This window comes from Pangasianodon hypophthalmus, chromosome 8, assembly GCF_027358585.1.
Source record: "Pangasianodon hypophthalmus isolate fPanHyp1 chromosome 8, fPanHyp1.pri, whole genome shotgun sequence".
Taxonomy (NCBI): Eukaryota; Metazoa; Chordata; class Actinopteri; order Siluriformes; family Pangasiidae; genus Pangasianodon; species Pangasianodon hypophthalmus.
The window spans coordinates 15,997,234-16,018,042 of record NC_069717.1 but is presented as its reverse complement, the minus strand read 5'-3'; the positions used below and the strand labels follow the sequence as shown (position 1 = coordinate 16,018,042).

Sequence of the window (20,809 nt, the reverse complement as noted above, 5' to 3'; positions counted from 1 at the left end):
AGCGTATATATATATATATATATATATATATATATATATATATATATATATATATATATATATATATATATATAAACACACACAAACACACACACATATTTTAGTATATGTTAGCACATTGGCCTACATACAGGCTTGTTAGTTTTTCCATGAAACGTCCTATTCTAATTTCAGATCGTATAAATAATGTCAATCGATAAAACAGATAGTAGATTAAAAATGAATAGCCGTACATTATGTCCTGCTGATGAGTTTGACTCTTCTGCATTAGGAGGTATCCTGAAGTTTTTCAGGATTTGGAGTGGTCAGGTTTTTCCTCCTCACTTTACTCCTTTCATGAGCATTTCTTTTTTTTGTGCTTGCCTTTTTTTTTTTTTTTAAATAAACGTACCAGGTTTTTAACCAGCTGTTTTCATCAGCTTCATCCTGTCTGCCTCTACTTCTCTCCTTTGTGTTTCTTTTCGAGGATACTGTGCTTTTTTTTTTTTAAAGACAGGTGCTTTTTAGCAGCTTTTCACTTAGTTGCAGCTCAGCAGGCTGCAGGAGTAGTTTTTCCTGTTAGTTGTAGGACATTAGAGGACAGTAACTGTTACTACTTTACAAGCCTGTTACCCTACGAAACTGGAGGCAGCATGGAGAAATTTTTCTTGCTTGTTCATTTGCCTATTTAATGTTTAAAAAGTGTCATATCACTTAAACAGCGACTTCAGCTTTATTGCGTTGAAGTGCGCTTTACCTGGGCGTTAACTTCGACCCCGACAGAGGGACCCTTCAGAGCACTACCTGTGAGGGAGGGAGCCTTCGAAGGGACTAGGGCACAGGCATGATCACTACTCCACAGTGGACTTCACCCTGCTGCTCTTCCTCAACGCTGTAAAACAGGAAGCGGAAGTCTAAAGAACGGGGAGAAAACGCGGAAGCGGATTGTTTGCTCCTTAATGTACAGCCTTTGTGTTTTTGTTTTGTGATTAGCTGTAAAACGCGAAAATGGCGCTATCTTAGTTACAAATCTTGTAAGGTTTTGGATTTTGAAAGAGGACATTACAATTTTAGGAACCCGTCATGTGTTGGTTTATGTGAGAGTCTTTGTCGGCTTCCATAGCTGTGTAGCTTTGAGCTAACCTGGGCCTGTGCGATTACTGTAAATCTTCACAATCTTCCGCTATGACTGGCTCTGACTCTGAGTAAACACCGTCTCTGAGCTGTACAGGTAAGTGTTTCCACAACCGAAAGAGTGGTGCCGATTAGAAAGCAGTCTCTTGTTTTCACAATAAACGGATATCTAAGCTATATTACAATGTCTTCTAGTGTACACTATAAAAACACACCCGATTAATTTTCACATCGAGGCTGAGTAAGAAGGCATGTATTCCCCAAAGTTTTTATTTGACACAAATAACACATAACATTCTTAAAATTTATTAAATACCTTTGCTGGTTATTTAATAAACATGATTTTAATGATCTGGCCAATTAATTGAAATTGTGTCAGAATGATCAGAATTATAATACACAGGCAAGAAAGCTCAAAATACTTAACTGACCTGTGTGGTAATCATCCTATTTTTGTTTAAATTGTTCCTTCTTTTATACTTCTTTGCTTTTCTGCCAAGGAGCTCCTACCCTTGATATCCAAATTGTTACTTATTTGAGCCAGTAATACCTGGAGACATCTAAGTGAATATAATACAAAGTGTGTGTGTGTGTACATATATATATATATATCTCCTAACACACACACACACACACACAGTATGTGTATCAGGCTGATACCTGCAAAAAATGGTGGATTGGATATTTGGATATTGGATGCTGTAACAAGAGGCAAAGATTGGAAATGGATTTAGAAAAGAAATTTATTTTTGGAACAGGAAATTAACTGTTTTTCCCCCCTTTAGTTAGGATTAATTTTATTATATTTATACTTTCTTATATTTATTATATTTACAGTGGAAGTGATTTTTGTATGAAAGAGTAACTGCGAAATGATTCAGTTAAAAACATTTTACAACTTAGTATTTTTAAAGAAAACAATATCACTCGAGGTTTCAGTAGGGGAAGAGAAAATGTGGTATTTCTAATAATAAGGAACTGATAATTAGGATAATTATCTATTTTAGAGTAACATGGTTGCTGTTCTCTACTTTTCAGAATGAGGTTATATGTAAAATTAACACAGTTATAGCTTAGCAGAGTGAAAGCATTATATTAACTGAGTACTGCTGAAAAATGACTCATATGCAAGTGTCTACATTTGTCTGTTTCAGTATTCTAGGACAGTCATCTCCCAGTTAAGCCCCACCATATTGTGTTGTTCAGTTGTAAGATTTGGCTAGTGGATGATGTACGCCCCCGCGGGAAGCACTCTTCCTGGAGCCCGTAGGAGACGAGGCGGGCCTGCCATTCCCAAGCAGCCTGAACGCAGTCTGGCATCTGCATTCCCTGGTGCGCTGTCCATCACAGCCCTGTGCACGGCCCTGGCTGAACCGGCGTGGCTGCGTGTGCATGGAGGAACCTGTCCCAGACAGGAGCTTGGGGTGGCCGATGTGCTGGGATACATAGATGAGAAACTCATTGAAGGTAATTATTCATAAGCCTATTGTTAACAGTCACTAAATACTCTAGTACTCATTAGTGAAGACTGTTGAGCTTGCGGTACAATCTTAAATACCTGATGAAGCCCTTCACATGAATGGTGAAAAGTCTTTAAGAATATGCCACAAGTTCAGGCATCATAACATGAATAGCCACCCAGCAGCATTATGAATATGAAAACATGCTTACTGCTAGCTGAATTATATAAACAGTATTCTTAATGCTCTATCATAAACCTACAGACAGTCCACATTGTTGCTCACTCTCAGCACTGTATTAACCATGCTCTGTCTTAACACAGTAAATTCCTGGCTCTTTTGTTTTAGAAGCATAAAATAGGCAAAGATTTGGTCTCCAAGAGCCATTCTCATAAACTGTTTTAAATTTATATAAACAATCAATGTTTGTTCTGTTATCCCAACAGACTACTGTATTAATTCCCAGACGATCCTACTGTTGCGAGTCATTGCTGCCTTCTGTTTCTTGGGCATCTTGTGTAGTCTGACAGCTTTTCTCCTGGATGTCTTTGGTCCTAAACACCCTGCTCTCAAAATCACCCGCCGATATGCCTTCGCTCACATTTTTACAGGTATTCAGCATGTCAGGATGCTTACTACTGTTTTATTTTATAATGATATATGATCACTAAAAACAGGGAACAGACGGAATGTATTCAAATATAAAAGAAATCCTGAACTGAATGTCTCTGCCATCTTCCTCACTGTCTAGTGCTCCAGTGTGCCACTGTGATTGGCTTCTGCTATTGGGCGTCAGAGCTCATCCTCACGCTGCAGCAGCAACACAAGAAGTACCATGGCTCGCTCATCTACGTCACATTTGCCATCAGCTTTTACTTGGTGGCTGGAGCTGGAGGAGCTTCAATTTTAGCCACGGCTGCTAACCTGCTCCGCCATTACCCCACCGAGGAAGAGGAGCAGGCGCTAGAACTACTCTCTGAGATGGAGGAGAGCAGTGAGACTTATCCAGTTGACTACGATATTGCCAACCAGTTCCAACCACCACCTGCTTACACACCCTGATGAAAAAGCATTGTTAAGTCTTTTGTGTTGTCCAGCCCTCCCTCCCCCTTGCTTAAGGTACCTTTTGAAGCCTCTCAACAAATCATGGACTGAGCAACATGCAAAGTCCATTTGCCATGTAATAAATCATCTACATGTAGATTTAATACTTTACAATACTATATTGCCAATTTGCCCTTGTCTCATCTCCATCCACACATTTAAAACTGTCAGTTGTAGTATTTCATTATGGCAGTGCTTCTGCAAAGGCTGATAATCACTGAGAAATGTTCACCTTTCATTACCGTAGTTTGCATGTAGATGCCTGTAAAGGCTTGAGACCCAAACAAAACTCCTAGGTTTGGTCAAACGTCGCATGCTTTACTATGTACTGATGTGAAGCTAAGTATAGACTGAGACTAGGCATACAGTAATCCAACTGCTTGTTGGGCTTATTGAGTAGGGTTTTGAGAGAACTTTTGGTTTCCTCTACTTTTTTCATCTTCTGTTAAATAGTACATGTCAGTCTCTTGTAACATTCCACATGTAAAAATGCTCCACATTGTAGTTATCCTGAAACGCCACTATAATTAATGCTTTCCTTTCAGTTTTGATGTAACATTGTTCAGCTAGTCATGTGTACACACATTTTGGTCCAGAGTGTTTTTTCACTTTTCCATACACACACACTGTTAACATTTTTTTTCACTGTTAACATATTTTCAGAGGGGGTGGTTGGTTTCTTTTTCTAAACACTGAAACTTAAGTAAACTGCACTTCAATGATGCCCAGTATGTTTTATATTTATGTACTTCATGTTTGATAATATTGTAAAATAGTGATTTTGCTGTTCAAAACAATTGACCTTGATGCCAGAGTTTGACTTTCTGTAGATAGATTTTAAATTCAACCATTGCAAAACTGTGTGTGGCAGAAACTTCATCATTTTCTCCAAAGTCTTGTGGAATTTTTTTTAATTAAATTATTTTCCCCTAGAGAGTTAGTTATTTGGTGATTTGTGGCTTTTAAGAAAATGCACATATTCCCTCACAGCAAATATACTATTTATTTTATCTTGTATGTTGTTAATTATTCATTACACATGGTGAACATCTACTATCTCTATGGCATTGCCATTTTTATCAGGCTCATTTGCTGTGATTTTGATGAAGTGTTCCATTTTGCCAACTTGTGTTAGTGTCTTCACTATTTGTTTAAAGTTATAATCCTACATCTGTCTCTCTTTTTTTTTTTTTTGCAGTATACTTTGCTAGTTTATATAATTGAGGATGTCCCAGCTCACAGTGCTACTCCAAAATTCATCTAAGAAAATCACAAGCCTTGTGTGTATTGATATGATCACAGTTCACATAAATTGTTTATAGTTCTGTAATTGTTTGATATTTCACAGCATGCCCTGACTATGTAATGTATGTGTGTTTACTCAGTGATCATTAGAGAGCTGACTGAAAAACATGTACTCCTGAGGTTTACACGCATTGCTTTGGCTTTTATATTGGGGTGGATTGTGACAGTTCTGCTATGTTTCTCCTTCTGTATTCATTTCTGTAGCTTCGACATAGAAAATAAAGGTTCACGGATGATTTTTGTGGTATCGTAGCGTGTCTGGGTGGCTTTGTTCATAACTTCTGTATTAAGTCTGGTGACTTGGGCTTTAAAGTAATGCTTCTCAAAGTCGGGTCTGAGGATCCAGGGGTTCGTGGAGCACAGCCAGGAGGTGCGCCATTTTAAAAACTGCTAAAGTGATGGAAATCATATCCACCTATTATCAAAATTATATTTATAATGTTATTAGCCTGTTTGTCAACAACAATAACAACAACAATAATAAAACACCGTTAAAAGGTCATTTACATGTCACTTCCGGTGTTCTTGCCGAGTTTGCCGTTGTCATGACAACGTTTGATTCCTGCTGAAAACCACAGGAGGTGACTTCTTTATCGTTACAGCCTTTTCGGTTGAGTTTTCTGGCAAATGCGTTTTGCATTTAATAATGATAATTATAATGATAATTTGATAATTACAGCTGGTTCATGTTTTCAGGTTTTGCGATCGTGGAGATGTGCTCTGCAAGGCTTCGAGGATAAGTTCATCCAGGTAGTGTTAGCTAGATAGCCATGTTAAATCACCAGACGAGGTATCTCTCTCTGTGATCAGACAGGTCATAAATTAACTGTTTTGTTCACTTTTTGTATAAAATGCACTCCAGCGAAGTAGTAGAGATAGCTCTTGGCTCAGGACTGCTTCGTGTGTATTGGAAGCAGATGACTGGTAGAGCTGACAGTCTAGCTGTCTTTGTGAATAAGAGTTAAAGTAGGCTAATTAGCGTTATGTCCACCAGCAACTTACCTCCTCTGCGAAATTTGCCCAGCTGGAGCCGGGTTGGGACCCTCGATCGGGCTCGTTACCCTCTTCTATTTTCCTCTGAATGTGAGCATAAAGCAGCACCATCAGACAGACACGGCCATAAGACAACTCAGACCAGTGTAGGGATGGACACGGCCGGGGCGAGGGTAGCCTCACTGGAGAAAGACATCCTGTTCCTTCAGCAGACGCATAAAACCACACTGGAGAAGCTACACGAGGAGATTGAACACCTGAAGCGAGCTAACAAAGGTATGAAGAAGCATTTTAAGTATTGTAGTTCAGTGTTGTTCAGTATTGTGGACACTGTAAACAAGCAGCTGCACAAATGTCTTACCTTGCTCACAGATGTGTCACTCTTTTTCAGAGTTTCAGTATCAACTGATTATGGGAGAACAGCAGCATCCTCCAAGAGGTAGCATATGAACTCCATGCACAGCATTTCTGTGAAATCTGAAAGATCTGTAATAACATTCTCTGTGATGTGTCCAACTCTTGTTAGAGCCTAGGCCAGAGGGCTTACATGAAAAGCAATGCCAGACTGGTGTCATCGGGTAATATACTAAACTCACTCCACCTAGTGTACATAGGAAACATTCACAAAATGACCAGCACCAGTTCATTAATTTTTACTTGCTTTGATCTTCTTAAGCTCTGAAGAGAAGCCAGAGACAAGATGGCATTGTGTAGAACACAATGAGGCCATCATGATGTCTCTGTTTCCTCTGAGGATCCAAGACGGTTCATCCCGGCCTCCACGCACTCCAACCCTGCAGGAGTGTGAGGCTTTGATCCGACAGCTCTATAACGCCAATACCTTGCAGTCTCAGGAGGTGAGAAATTCATATAGACCTATGCTGATTTTAAATTTTCATGTCATTATTATTGGCTAAACTTTTATCATAATTTAGGTTGTAATATTTAATTATTTGCACAACAATTAAGTTACATTTGTGAGCATAATAATTAGTTGAATTGCAGGTCTGACAACTATGTTTTTTGCACAGAGCTATTATATAGTGAATAAAAGAATGGGATCACAGTAGATGAGATATGATTCTGGATTAGACAATTTAAGGTCAAAATAATGAAGTTTAGAAGAAAACTATTGCTACGCTGCTTATGGTAAGCAGGATGTTACCAAACGGAAGTAACTATTTTGAAGCATCCATAATAACAAACATTGTAGTATAACTTATAACTTGATTATACACACTGAACAATCTCTAGCAACTTTAAAGTTAAGTTAAATTTACAATGCTTTTGGGAAAAAAAAAATTGATGAATCACTACATTCACATGAGCCAACAAATGTAAATGATTTTGAGAAAAATAATGTAGGCCAGTGATGTGTTGTTATTTATCATATAGTGCACAACATAATTGCAAATTGAATAAAGAATAAGGATTAAAAACACTTCACAAGCTAACCAACAATATGTAACACAACGATACGCATCAAGGCCGTATTTTTCTTTTATCTCAGCTGTTGCGGGTGAAGGCTGTTCTCAGAGATGTGGTGAATAAAAAGAAACTCTCACCTGAGGTCTGCAATATAACAAAGACATATCTCTCTGACAACACAAGGTACTCTTGTCATTATATCACTATTTCAGGGCACTCTGTGGTACTCTGTGTCTTTTTCACCTACTCAAAGACATATCATCTACTAATGCTGTTATTTATTTCTTGCGTCCAGAAGTGGAGAGTTGACACACATTCCAAAACTAACTCTTAAGCCCTTGCCAAAAATACAGTAGGTTGACTCATCTGCATCTCTTACTTATAAAGAATATAGATTTATACAGTGCCTTGCATAAGTATTCACCCCCTGGCGTTTTTCAATAATGGCTTTCTTCACACAATCTATTCATAAAGTTTCATATTCATAAACCGTGTGGAGTGTCCATGGTTATGGTTGTCCTGTGAACAGGTTCTCTAATCTGAGCTGTGGATCTCTCTAGCTTCTTCAGAGTTACTCCTGGCCTCTTGGACTTTGGTGCATAGCCAGAGTCTTGGTTGTGCTCTTTCAATATTTTAATAATGGATTTAATGGTACGCCACAGAATGTTCAAATACTTTTGGAAGGGACTGTATAATCACAAAAATGTTATTATTTTTTTTTTTGGTAAATAATTTTGCAAATTGTTCCCCCTAGAACATGGGCTATTTTATGTAGATTCAGATTCAGTTCCAGTTCCAGGTTGTAACACTTTTTAAAATGTGGAATAGTTCAAGGGGGTGAAGCAAGGTACTGTAGATTTATATTCAAAGTATTGGAATGACAAGGCCAATTCTATTTTTTTTTTTTTTGCTATACACTGAAGACATTTGGGGTTGAAATCAAAAGATCAATATGAGATGACAGATCAGAATTTCAGATTACATTTCCTGATATTTCAGATTACATTTCCTGATATTATTCCTGATACATCTAGATGTGTTAAACAAGTTTGGTGGCAGACCACCCAGTTTTTTTGTAATGTTTTCCAAATCTATTGGAACAGACAGTCTGAAAGTAAATAACAAACATTTGGTTGCATATCCTTGCTTGCAATAACTGCATCAAACTGGTGACCCACTGACATCACCAAACTGTTGCATTCTTCTTTTGTGATGCTTTTCCAGGCTTGTACCACAGCTTCTTTCAATTGATGTTTGTTTTGGGGGGTTTCTCCCTTCAGTCTCCTCTTCAGGAGGTGAAATGCATGCTCAATTGGGTTAAAGCCTGGTAACTGTCTTGGCCAGTCTAAAATCTTCCACTTTTTTCCTCTGATGAAGTCCTTTGTTGTGTTGGCAGTGTGTTTTGAGTTATTGTCTTGCTGCATGATGAAGTTCCTCCCAATTAGATTGGATGCATTTCTCTGTAAATTGGCAGACAGAATGTTTCTGTAGACTGATGAATTAATTCTGTTACTACCATCATGAGTTACATCATCAATAAAGATTAGTGGGCTTGTGCCAGAAGCAGCCATGCAAGCCCAAGTCATGACACTACCTCCAACGTGATTGAACGATGAGCTTGTATGTTTTGGATTATGAGCAGATCCTTTCTTTCTCCACACTTTGGTCATTCCATCACCTTGGTAGAGGTTAATCGTGGTTCCTTTGGTGGCTCATCTCTGTATTCCTCTGAGAATTCCAATCTGGCCTTCTGATTCTTACTGCTGATGAGTGGTTTGGCCTCTATACTTCTGCTCTTGAAGTCTTCTTCGAATGGTGGATTATGATACCTTCACTCTTGCCCTGTGGAGGTTGATGGTGATGTCACTGATTGTTGTTTTTGGGTTTTTCTTCACAGCTCTCACAATGATTCTCTCATCAACTGCTGTTTTCCTTGGCCGTTTGATGTCTGGTTGTTAGTATGTCTGTCGTTTCTTTCTTTTTCAGGACATTCCAAATTGTTGTTTTGACTATGCCCAATGTTTGTGCAATGACTAAGATCGATTTTCTCTTGTTTCTCGAAACGGCTTGTTTTTCTCCCATAGACAGCTCTCTGGTCTTCATGTTGGTATATCCCTTTTAACATCAAATGCAGACTTCACATTCAAAACACAGGGCTCAAACCAACAGTAGACATTCAGAGCTATTGACTGTTTAAACAATCAACAGAGCACACCAGGAAACACCTGTCAGTCACATGTTCTATTATATATATATATATATATATATAGTGTGTGTGTGTGTGTGTGTGTATGTGTGTGTACACCGATCAGCCATATCATCAACACCTGCCTAATATTGTGTAGGTCCCCCTTGTGCCGCTAAAACAGTTCTGGCTGTTGAGACATGGACTCCACAAGACCTCTGAAGGTGTGCTGTGGTATCTGGCACCAAAACCTTAGCTTAGATCCTTTAAGTCCTGTAAGTTCCGTGGGGGGCCTCCATGGATTGGACTTACCTGTCCAGCACATCCCACTGATGCTTGATCGGACTGAGGTCTGTGGAATTTGGAGGCCAAGTCAACACCTTGAACCTTTTGTCATGTTCCTCAAACCATTCCTGAACAAATTTTGTAGTGTGGCAGGGCGCATTATCCTGCTGAAAGAGGCCACTGCCATTAGGGAATGCAGTTGCCATGAAGTGGTGTACTTTGTCTGCAACAATGTTTAGGTAGGTGGTACGTGTCAAAGTAACATCCACATGAATGCTAGGACCCAAGGTTTCCCAGCAGAACATCACCCAGAGCATTACACTGTCTCCGTCAGCTTGCCTTCTTCCTACAGTGCATCCTGGTGCCATCTCTTCCCCAAGTAAGCAACACACACGCACCTGGCCATCCACATGTTGTAAAACGTGATTCATCAGACCAGGCTGCGTGCCTATTTCGGCGGTAGAGAGGGGTCAGCATGGGCACTCTGAATGGTCTGTGGCTATGCAGCCCTATAAGCAGCAAGCTGCGATGCACTGTGTGTTCTGACACCTTTCTGTCATAGTCAACATTAACTTTTTCAGCAATTTGTGCTACAGTAGCGCTTCTGTGAGATCGGACCAGACGGGCTAGCCTTCACTCCCCATGCATACCACTGAGCCTTGGGCGCCCATGACCCTGTCACTGGTTCACCGGTTGTCCTTCCGTGGACCACTTTTGGTAGGTACTAACCACATAGCGGGAACACCCCACAAGACATGCCATTTTGGAGATGCTCTGACACAGTCGTCTAGCCATCACAATTTGGCCCTTGTCAAAGTCACTCAGATCCTTAGGCGTGCCCATTTTTCCTGCTTCCAACACATCAACTTTGAGAACTGACTGTTCGCTTGCTGCCTAATATATCCCATCCTTTGATATACAGTACTGTGCAAAAGTCTTAGGCACATGCAAAGAAATGCTGTAGAGCAAAGATGCCTTCAAAAATAATGAAACTAAATGTTTCTACATTAAAAAAATACTATAAAGAGCAGTAAACAGTAATAAATGAAACAAAGTCAATATTTGGTGTGACGATCCTTTGCTTTAAAAAAAAAAGTAGTCTCAGGTACAATGTGTGCAGTTTTATAAGGAAATGAGCTGTAAGTTTTACTGAGCATCTTGCAGAACCAGCCACAGTTCTTCTGGAGACTTTGACTGTCATACTCACTTCTTATTTTTGCAGCAAAACCCAGCAGCCTTCATTATGTTTTTCTGTCTGAAAAGTGGTCTTTTATGTAATATGCTGCTTTCTTTACTGACATACAAACATTTTTCTGTAACATTTAATTTTGTGCTGGAAAACTAATGTTTGGAAATCTAAAATGTTTTTGTAATGAATCAATGTAGAAGTCATAAAATAAAAATCAATAAAAATTAGGGTGCCTAAGACTTTTGCACAGGACTGTATATATATATATATATATATATATATATATATATATATATATATATATATATATATATATATATATATATATATATATATTTTCAATTAACATTTTAACCACTTACAACACAAAGAGAACCAAACGTACAAGGCCTGGCACTTACAACAATAGTATGGGAAATACATGAAGAAAAGAAAAAAGAGAAACAAACCACATATAAAAGACAGGAGCAGTATGACATACTATACCTCAAAATGTCACTCAAAAAGGCATCAGTATTATCAAGATAAGGAGTCCAGATACAATGAAAAGCCTCAGTTGACAAATGAATAACTCGTTAGGAATTCCAAAGGGATAATTTCTCTTATAATCTTATGTCAACCTTTCGAAGAACGGGGTTTGTCACTGATCCAGGTTAACGGTATATTTTTCCTGGCAGTAAAGGCTAAAATATCAAATAAACTTCTAGCAAATTTGTTTGGCAATTGCCTGACTGGGAGACCAAAAATCAAAGACCATGGATCCAGCTCTAGTTCCAATCCAAATATTCAGCTCATAGCACGACTAACTTCTGACCAATAAGTCTTAATTATGCAACAGTCCCATATACAATGGGTGTAATCTCCCACTTCAACCTTACATTTAGAGCATAATGAGGACTTACTTGGGTTAAACTTATTTCTAATGAGTGGTGTAATATGCAGTCTATGCACAATCCTGAGCTGAATAGCTCTAGCCCTGTTGCAAATGGAGATCTTATTTGCCTGACTCCAGACCAGTTCCCAATCTTCCTCTGTTATGGCCATTCGAAGCTCCCTCCCCTATAGCCTTCTAAGGTCCTGCGTGCCTGCTACATAATATAAAGAAAGGGCATTATAAAAACAAATGATCTGCTTATGTAGCAGAGGATTTAACAAAGTCCACTCCATATCCGACATTGAGAAGTTAGTGGCAAGAGATATGTTCTCCTTTTATTCTCCTAATTTGGAGAATAAAAAAAGAGATCTAGGCAGATTATATTTCATAACCAGGTCTTTGAATGACATCAGGGAGCTTTCAATAAACAGATCATGAAGTCTACCATCCTGGATCTGAAATACTAGGCAAAAACTCTGGGTTGTTGTGGATGGGGATCAGGGAAGAAGAGGTGTCGTTGCTGCCCTCTGTCCTGCGTACAATACACCAGGCCTTCAACACAGCTAGATGTAAATATCAGGAAATTAAGGCTGAAATTCTTATCTATCATCTCCTATTCATCTTTTGATCTCAAACCCAATTGTCTTCAGTGTATAGCAAAAACAAAAGAGTTGGCCTTGCCTTTCCTATATATATATATATATATATATATATATATATATATATATATATATATATATATATATATATATATATATATATATATATATATATACAGTGGTGTATCTGTACACTGCCACAATGGATTTGATATGAAGCAATCAAGATGCGATTGAAGTGTAGACTTTCAGCTTTAATTCAAGGGGTTTAACAAAAATATTGGCTTAACTGTTTAGGAATTACAGCCATTTTTACATAGTCCCTCCAGAAGTAATTGGACAGTTGGCTGATAAGCAGTTTCATGGCCAGTCTGGCATGTTTCCTTGTTATTTCATGTCAGATTAAGGAGATAAAAGATCTGGAGTTGATTCCAAGTGCCATTTGCATTTATCATTGGCCAAATCAACTGTCTGGTACATTCTTAAAAAGAAGGAATGCACTGGTGAGCTCAGCAACACCAAAAGGGCTGGAAGACCATGAAAGACAACTAAAGTGGATGATAGCAGAATTCTTTCCTTAGTGAAGACACATCAAGCCTACACAACATCTAGCCAAGTCAAGAACACTCTTGAGGAACTAGGCCTATCACTGTCAAAGTCTTCAATCAAGAGATGCCTTCAAAAATGTAAATACAAAGGGTTTACCTCAAGAGGTAACCCACTGGTAACACTCAAGAACAGAAAGGCCAGGTTACACTTTGTTAGAAAACATCTGAAAAAGCCTGCCCAGTCCTGGAACAAGATTTTTTGGACAGAAGAAACCAAGATTAACTTGTACCAAAGTGATGGGAAGAGAAGAATATGGAGAAGGAAAGGAAGGGTGCACAAACCAAAGCATACCACATCATCTGTCAAACAGTTGATGGAGGCAGTGTTATGGCATGGGCCTGTATGGCTGCCAGTGGAACTGGGTCACTGGTGTTCATTGATGATGTGACTGTTGATAGAAGTAGCAGGATGAATTCTGAAGCGTATAGAGCTATACTTTTTGCTCAAATTCAGTCAAATTCTGCAAAACTGATAGGACAGATTTGCACAGTCAAGATGGATAATGACCCAACACATACCACAAAAGAAACCCAAGAGCTTCTTAAGGCAAAGAAATGGAATGTTCTTAAATGGACTGAAGACAAAACTGAAGGCAAAAAGACCCACATACAAGCAGCAAAGTGACGGCGGCTGCAGTAGAGGCCTGGCAAAGCATCTCAAAGGAGGAAACTCAGCATTTGATGTTGTCCATGGGTTACAGACTTCATGCAGTCATTGACTGCAAAGGATTTGCATCCAAGTATTAAGAATAATCCTTATATTTGTAATTATGTTAGTCTGTCCAATTACTTTTTAGTGAAAATGGAGGGACTAGACTGGCTGCACTGACTACAAAAAATGGCTGTAATTACTAAATGGTTAATGCAATATTTTTGTTAAACACCAGCTGAAAGTCTACACTTCAATCACATCATGATTGCTACAGCTTGATTTCAAATCCATTGTGGTGGTGTACAGATACAAAATTATGAAAATTGTGTCACTGTCCAAATACTTATGGACCCGTCTGTGTGTGTGTGTGTGTGTGTGTGTACATATTATATATATATATATAATGATAGTATTCCATGTCCTATTATGATCCTATTATGACAACTTATTTTCTTGCTGTAGACAACAGACCCAGGTGAGTGTGAGAGAGAAGGTTATTCTGCCTACCATCAGACAGACCATGAGCAGCAACCTGACAGAGAGGCAGAAACGTGCCCAGGCCGTACACAAAATGCGCCTCAGAAGAGCCATCTTCTCCTAGCTATATAACAGCTATATGCATCAGTAAACATAATGAATTAAAAATTTGCTTCTATTTTTATTCTGAATTGTTATGTTTTATCTCCTACTTTTTTCTCCCACATTGTCATCTTGCAGAAGTTTTCTTATTTGACCTGTGCATCTTCTCAGATTGTGGATAATGACAGTTGACATCAGAGTGTCAGTGCCTTAAATGCTATAATTTGTTTTGGAATATTGGATGGTAGCTGTTGATATCTTGTTTTGTTTTCTTTCTGTTTTTTTTTTCAGTTTGCCCTGTAAGTTATAATAAATTACCCCTGATATCTGTTATATCCAGTGGATTAGGGCTTTAAAACACTAAACACAGTAGGAATTCACATGGACACAAATTCTGAAAACATATAAGTAATAAATAATAGGCTAAGTATTAGCCTACATAACTTTTACTTGTGAAGCGGTATCAAGGCAATATCAAATTAAATAAGGCCAGTATGATATGTAAGGAATAAAACATAATGGGGTGTGTTATTTTCCAGGCAAAAATAATCTACGTGGTGTGGTGTGGTTACCACCCCTAAGCGTATTATTTTCCTATAAAAGCACATCCCAAACTGTTTTATTTCTCTTATAGCACAGCAATTTACCAACAAAAGGACAACACAGCGTACTTTTTTTTCAAAAAATCAGTCAATAGTTACGTTTAATGTTGTGGAAGTTAGGGCCTGTTATCACTTATATAGCAGTTATAAACAGTCATACCCTCATCAGTCTCTGTTTTTTCTCCTTCTTTTAGCTAATATGACAAAAAGCTTTTCATGTTACAGAAAAACCCAGAAAGTCCTCTGGCCTTTAGACTCTACCATGACAAAACCTTCTGACCATTTAAAAGTGCTGACACCCAGGACTCCTTCCATAAATGTTAAATAAATGTCTCCTTACAGAAAACATCCCCATATCAACATATATGTTTCTCTTTGTTAAATAATGAGACTGTTTATTATTAGCCTTAGATTATGTGGCGTGTCTGCCATTCAATGATTTAGATGTTACTAATGAACTATGAAGAAATGATAACACATTAGAACAAGGACATTAATATAAACCTGGGATTGGAATTATAGCCAGCACAATTGCCAGAGCCATTAGAAAATTAATCAACAAAATTCAAGAATTCAACAACACTGCAGTATAAATAGAATGATTAAATTGTTATTATTCCAGCCATAAAAGCATTAACTGAAGCACAAAAACAGTATCACCTCTTTTTAGAATGTACACTCTATGGCCAAAAGTATGCGGGACACCTGAGTATTGAACATCCCATTCCAATACCGCAGGCATTAATATGTAGTTGGTCCCCCTCCGTGCTGCTGTAACTCCACTCTTCTGGGAATTCTTTCTGTTAGATTTTGGACTGTGGCCATTTGCCCGTTCAGCTACAAGAGTGCAAGAGGTTAGGCACTGGTGTTGGACAAGAGGGCCTGGCAGGATGTTGGTGTTCCAGTTCATCCTAAATGTTAAAGACAATGTGCGGCAGGAGTTTTTGTTGAAAGTGGTACCTGGAAGCGGTTTGAAAGTGGTTGCTATTTTAATTTTGTAAAGACTGTTCACCATAAATGAAACTTACCTTTTTCTCCTGTCTCCTCTCATGTGTAACAAAGGAAGTACATACTCATTTCTCACAAGTAATACAAGTGACTAACAAATTATCCAGCCTCTGTTCATTAACTATTAACTAGTAGCATGAATGTGTCTCTACATGCTCTCAAAACATCCTTGCCTCACATGCTGTAGTTTTTTTTTTTTTTTTTTTTAAATAAAAAAGCAGTTTTCCAACATGCCAAGCCTGTCAGATATTCATAGCCTTTGTGAGGATGTTTTAGCAAAGAGCAATGAGTGCAGGTACATATATACACAAGAATGCAAATCATTAATCTGAATAATTACTGATTTTAATTTATGATTACATTTTTGATCATTATTTGGATAAAACAAGGGGAAGAGCAGGTTGTAATTTAATTTTACAAATAAAACATTTACCATATAAATGTAGTAACTGTCAGCGCACCGTGGTGCATATTAGTGGCGGTGTTGTACTAGCAAAATCCTTTTGATTAAAGAAGTGTAAGTTTAACAGAACAGAGTTTTTTCATTTGGCTTGCATTCACACAAACATGACCAGTGTTTGCGTACATCTTCAGAAAAAGAAGTTTTAATTTGTAGAGCCTGTGTGCCATTCGTTCTGTGTGCACTACTATAACAACAAAACAACAGAAAAAAAACCTGTAATGTGATTGGTACAGAATTTTTTAAAAGCTGGTTAATGTGTACTTAGCCATTTAGCCTTTTGGATTAGTGCTCTTGAAGCCACTAGATAGTACACGGTACTACTGTAAATAAAAGCTGCAATTCATCAGTGGGATTTAGAGGAAAGACCTTATAGTTACTTAAACTCTTACATTCGTCATTCATTCATCTTTATTAACTGCTTTATCCTAGTCAGGGTCTCAATGAACTGTATGAAATGTAACACTGGGTGCAAGATGGGACAATTCACCCCAAATTGGATGCCAGTTTAATGCAGGGCACAAATTCACAGTTAGTGAATTAGTGAGGCAATTTAGCATAACCAAGCTGCCTAACTGCATGTATAAAAGACTTGCTGCTTTATAGAGTATAATTATTGTGTATCATTTTATGTGACAAGGTATTCTGTGTCTGTAAACGTCTATTTGAAGGACTTTTCAGGCTGTAATGTGTCAGACGAGTGAAGTGGATGCAGTTGCAAACTAATGCTTTTACTGAAAGCAGCGGAGCAAACAAATCCAAAAATGTGAGACAAAGGCAGAGTCAAAAATCAGCAAAAAGGTCAGGCGATCAGCAAACAGAGAAAATCAGAATCACAAAAACCAGAGAAAGCACAATCAAAAAACAGGATAACAATAGCAACGTGCAGGTTTGGCATGTCAGGAGAAATGGACACTGAATGATACTTTGCATCGTGTGGTGATTTGGAGTCCATTTCTATTGTGTGTGTGATTGGAAACAGGTGTACATGACTACAAGTCAGGTGAGCTTGAATATGCCAGTGAGGCATGTGGTGGGGAGTGTGGTCCTGAGTGGCCATGTTTGTAGGTCGCAGCGTTTGTAAGTCCCTCCGAAGAGCTCACTCTGGGACCCTACAAGCTGAAGTGGAACCCCTCAGCAAACCAAGCATTTGAGTGCCTCAAAGAGGCCTTTACCTCGGCTCCTTACTTAAACACCCTGACCCCTCCAAGGTGTCATAGTGGAGGTTGACACCTCTGAAACAGGGGTGGGAACTATACTATCACAGAGATTCTTTTCGAAGAAGCTTTCACAAGACGACCGCAACTATGACATTGCCAAGAAGGAGCTCCTGGCAGTGAAAATAGCCCCAGAGGAATGGTGCCACTGGCTGGAGGGAGCCAACCCTCCCCCCCCTTCAAAATTTTCACAGACCACAAGAACCTAGAATACATTATGTAAGAACGCAAAGGCTGAATCCCTCTCCCATCTCTATCCAGCCCCTCCCACATAAACCACGGAGGAATGTATCCTACCACAGTCACACTTTGTAGGGGCTATATCCTGGGACATCAATTGGGAGATAGAGAGCACATCTGAGGTGAGAGTTCCTGGACAATGCCCAACAGGCAAAAAAATATGTGCCTCCCCAATTCAGAGGTAAACTGATCATGTGGGCTCACATTTCCCCAGCTACTGGACGCACCGGGCACTCACAGAACACATCAACATCTTCAGGGCAAATATTAGTGGCCCCACATGCTCCAAGACGTCCACAAGTTCATCTCATCATGCTCCTGATATGCCGAAGCCAAAGTATCCCGGTTCCTGCCTGTGAGAAAGCTACTCCCCTTGCCTACGCCACAGCAGTCATGGTCACATATAGCCATTGACTTCATCACTGACCTCCCCATGTATCTGAACAACACTCATTATGGTAATAATAGACCACTTTTCCAAGTCTCTTCACCTGCTCCCCTCTCTGTACTTCCTTCCAGCTTCGATACTGCAGAACTCATCTTTACTTCGGCATCTGTACTTTGGCATCCCGGAGGACATTGTGCGTGACCAGGGAGCCCAATTCACATCCCAAGTATGGGTTGGATTCATGGAGAAACTGGGGGCCTCCGTCAGCCGGACTTCCGGCTACCACACACACACACACACACACACACACACACACACTGGAAGCTTACATAGTCCATCCATTTCAGAAAATGACTACCATTATAATTTACCAAAACCTTGGCAAAAGCCACCTTCATCCTACAGAAGGTCTCTAATTTGCCCTTCCGCTAATCACAGCACTGTAGCACCCACATGTGTTTGTTAATTCAATTTCTGTTTCTGGGAATCTAAGCTCCTTTGCAAGATGTGGTGTAATCATAGGCAATAGGCAAGACTCATCTAATTCACTTTCCACATAAGAACAAGTTCAGAATCCAGCTCAGAATCCAGTGCACTAATGCAGTATGGAATTGTCATCTTATTTTAATTGAAAAGCAATCAGAAACTTTTTATGGAAAAAAGGAAAAATAAAAAAAACTTCCAATAACCTAGTTGCATAAGTATGCACACCCCTAAACTAATTTTGCTTTGTTGAAGAACCTTTTACATTTATTACACCACTCAGACTTTTTGGGTAAGAGTCTGTCAGCATGGCACATCTTGACTTGGCAATATTTTCCCACTCTTTCTTGCAAAAAGATTATAGATCCATCAATTTGTAAGGGCATCTCCTGTGCACAGCCCGCTTCAGGTCTCCCCTTTTGCCACATGGTTTGGGTGATTTAGTTGAGCTTGAATGTTTTTTGTGAGAAAGGGTTCTATCTACACACATTACCTCATAGCCCAGATATGTGAAGAAATATGAGACATTGTAGTCACATGCAGAGAGTAATCAGTACTTGTCAGATATTCCTGCAGCTCCTTTAATGTTGCCGTAGGTCTCATGATAAGTTTTTGTCTTGTCTTTTCATAAATTTTGTTGGGACATCCTGTTCTTGGTGTTGTGGTGCACTGTGGTGCTCCATTTTCTCTGTTTGTTCATGCTGGCCTTTATGGTGTTCCATGGTACATCTATTGTTTTGGAAATTCTTTTATACCCCTTTCCTGATAAATATTTTTCAACAAGTGAGATACCATGCCTGCTTTGTAAGTATTGAAACAAAGAAGGTATGAAGAAAATCCTACAGAAACTCTTTATTTGGAGTTAATTAGAATAATTTCATTGATGACACCTGTATGATAATTACTTCTGAACATGAGATTGAATGTGATTGGTTTGTTCTGAACACAGCCACATCCCCAGTTATAAAAGGGTGTGCACACTTATGCAACTAGGTTATTGAAACTTTTTTATTTTTCCTATTTTTGCCTAAAATATTTTTGATTGTTTTTTCACTTAATTTTTATATGTATGTATTTGGCATATATACATGTATGTATTACATGTATGTATTATATGTATTTTATATGTAATTTCACACTGAGAGTGGAAAAAGTTCTGACATGATTTATCTTGGTTTCATTTTTCATGTGATTTACATCACAAAAACCTGCCACTTTAACAGGGGCATGTAAACTTTTTATATCCATTGTAGATATTTTCTTAAGTTGTCTCAACAATATTGCAGCACTGACTACCATGTCTACAATGACCAACTACTAAATAACTCACTGGATCAAAGTTTTTTGTAGTTTAGGGTAGGCAGTGTATACATGGTTGTAATTGCTTTAGTAGTTCTACCAACTTAACACTTCTGTGGTATTTGACACTTACAGTCTTGTGAGTAATCACGTGGTATCAGCTCTGGATGGAATTTTATTACTCGGCTTTTCATTTTATCTGCTTGAGTAGGTCCAGCTTTAACAAGAATGGAAAAGACTGCAATCAATCCACAGCAATGTGTAGAGTGTTCTGAAGGAATTCCATCATAATCACAAGCACATTGGGTAATTAACCAGCTGTAACCCAGAACAAGTGAACATAAACTAAAAAAATTACATAAAAGGCCAAAACCAACATGGTGAAGGCCATTAATAGCATAGGGCTCATCACAATGTCCCTAAGCCTTATACAGTGAGGTCCATAAGTATTTGGACAGTGACACAATTTTCGTAAAAATGGAGGGCCTATGTAATAAAAAAAAAAAAAAAAAAGGCTGTAATTCCTAAACAGTGCAAGATTTTTTGCAATATTTTTGTTATACCCCTTGAATTAAAGCTGAAAGTCTACACTTCAATCACATCTTGATTACTTCATTTCAAATCCATTGTGGTAGAGTACAGAGACAAAATTACGAAAATTGTATCACTGTCCAAATACTTATGGACCTGACTGTACATACTAACAGACATGCAGCCAGGGAAAGATGAGGAAGAAAG

At 38.6% G+C, this 20,809-nt stretch overlaps 2 protein-coding genes across 2 annotated transcripts; both read left to right on the top strand.

Annotated features, from left to right (window-relative positions):
* The first annotated feature begins 832 nt into the window (after window positions 1-832).
* On the top strand, window positions 833-5,229 carry tmem127 (transmembrane protein 127). Its single transcript, XM_026910771.3, has 4 exons — window positions 833-1,210; window positions 2,268-2,580; window positions 3,020-3,184; window positions 3,325-5,229. Exons 2-4 carry the CDS (start codon window positions 2,340-2,342, stop codon window positions 3,633-3,635), a joined length of 717 nt encoding a protein of 238 aa, XP_026766572.1. The 5' UTR covers window positions 833-1,210; window positions 2,268-2,339; the 3' UTR covers window positions 3,636-5,229.
* Window positions 5,230-5,537: 308 nt separating this feature from the next.
* Window positions 5,538-18,373, top strand: LOC113524473 (coiled-coil domain-containing protein 74A). The gene is made up of 9 exons (XM_034306377.2): window positions 5,538-5,563; window positions 5,679-5,732; window positions 6,007-6,251; window positions 6,367-6,414; window positions 6,502-6,553; window positions 6,652-6,832; window positions 7,486-7,586; window positions 7,699-7,755; window positions 14,258-18,373. The coding sequence occupies exons 3-9, from the start codon at window positions 6,128-6,130 to the stop codon at window positions 14,394-14,396; spliced, it is 702 nt and encodes a 233-aa protein (XP_034162268.1). The 5' UTR covers window positions 5,538-5,563; window positions 5,679-5,732; window positions 6,007-6,127; the 3' UTR covers window positions 14,397-18,373.
* Window positions 18,374-20,809: the final 2,436 nt, after the last annotated feature.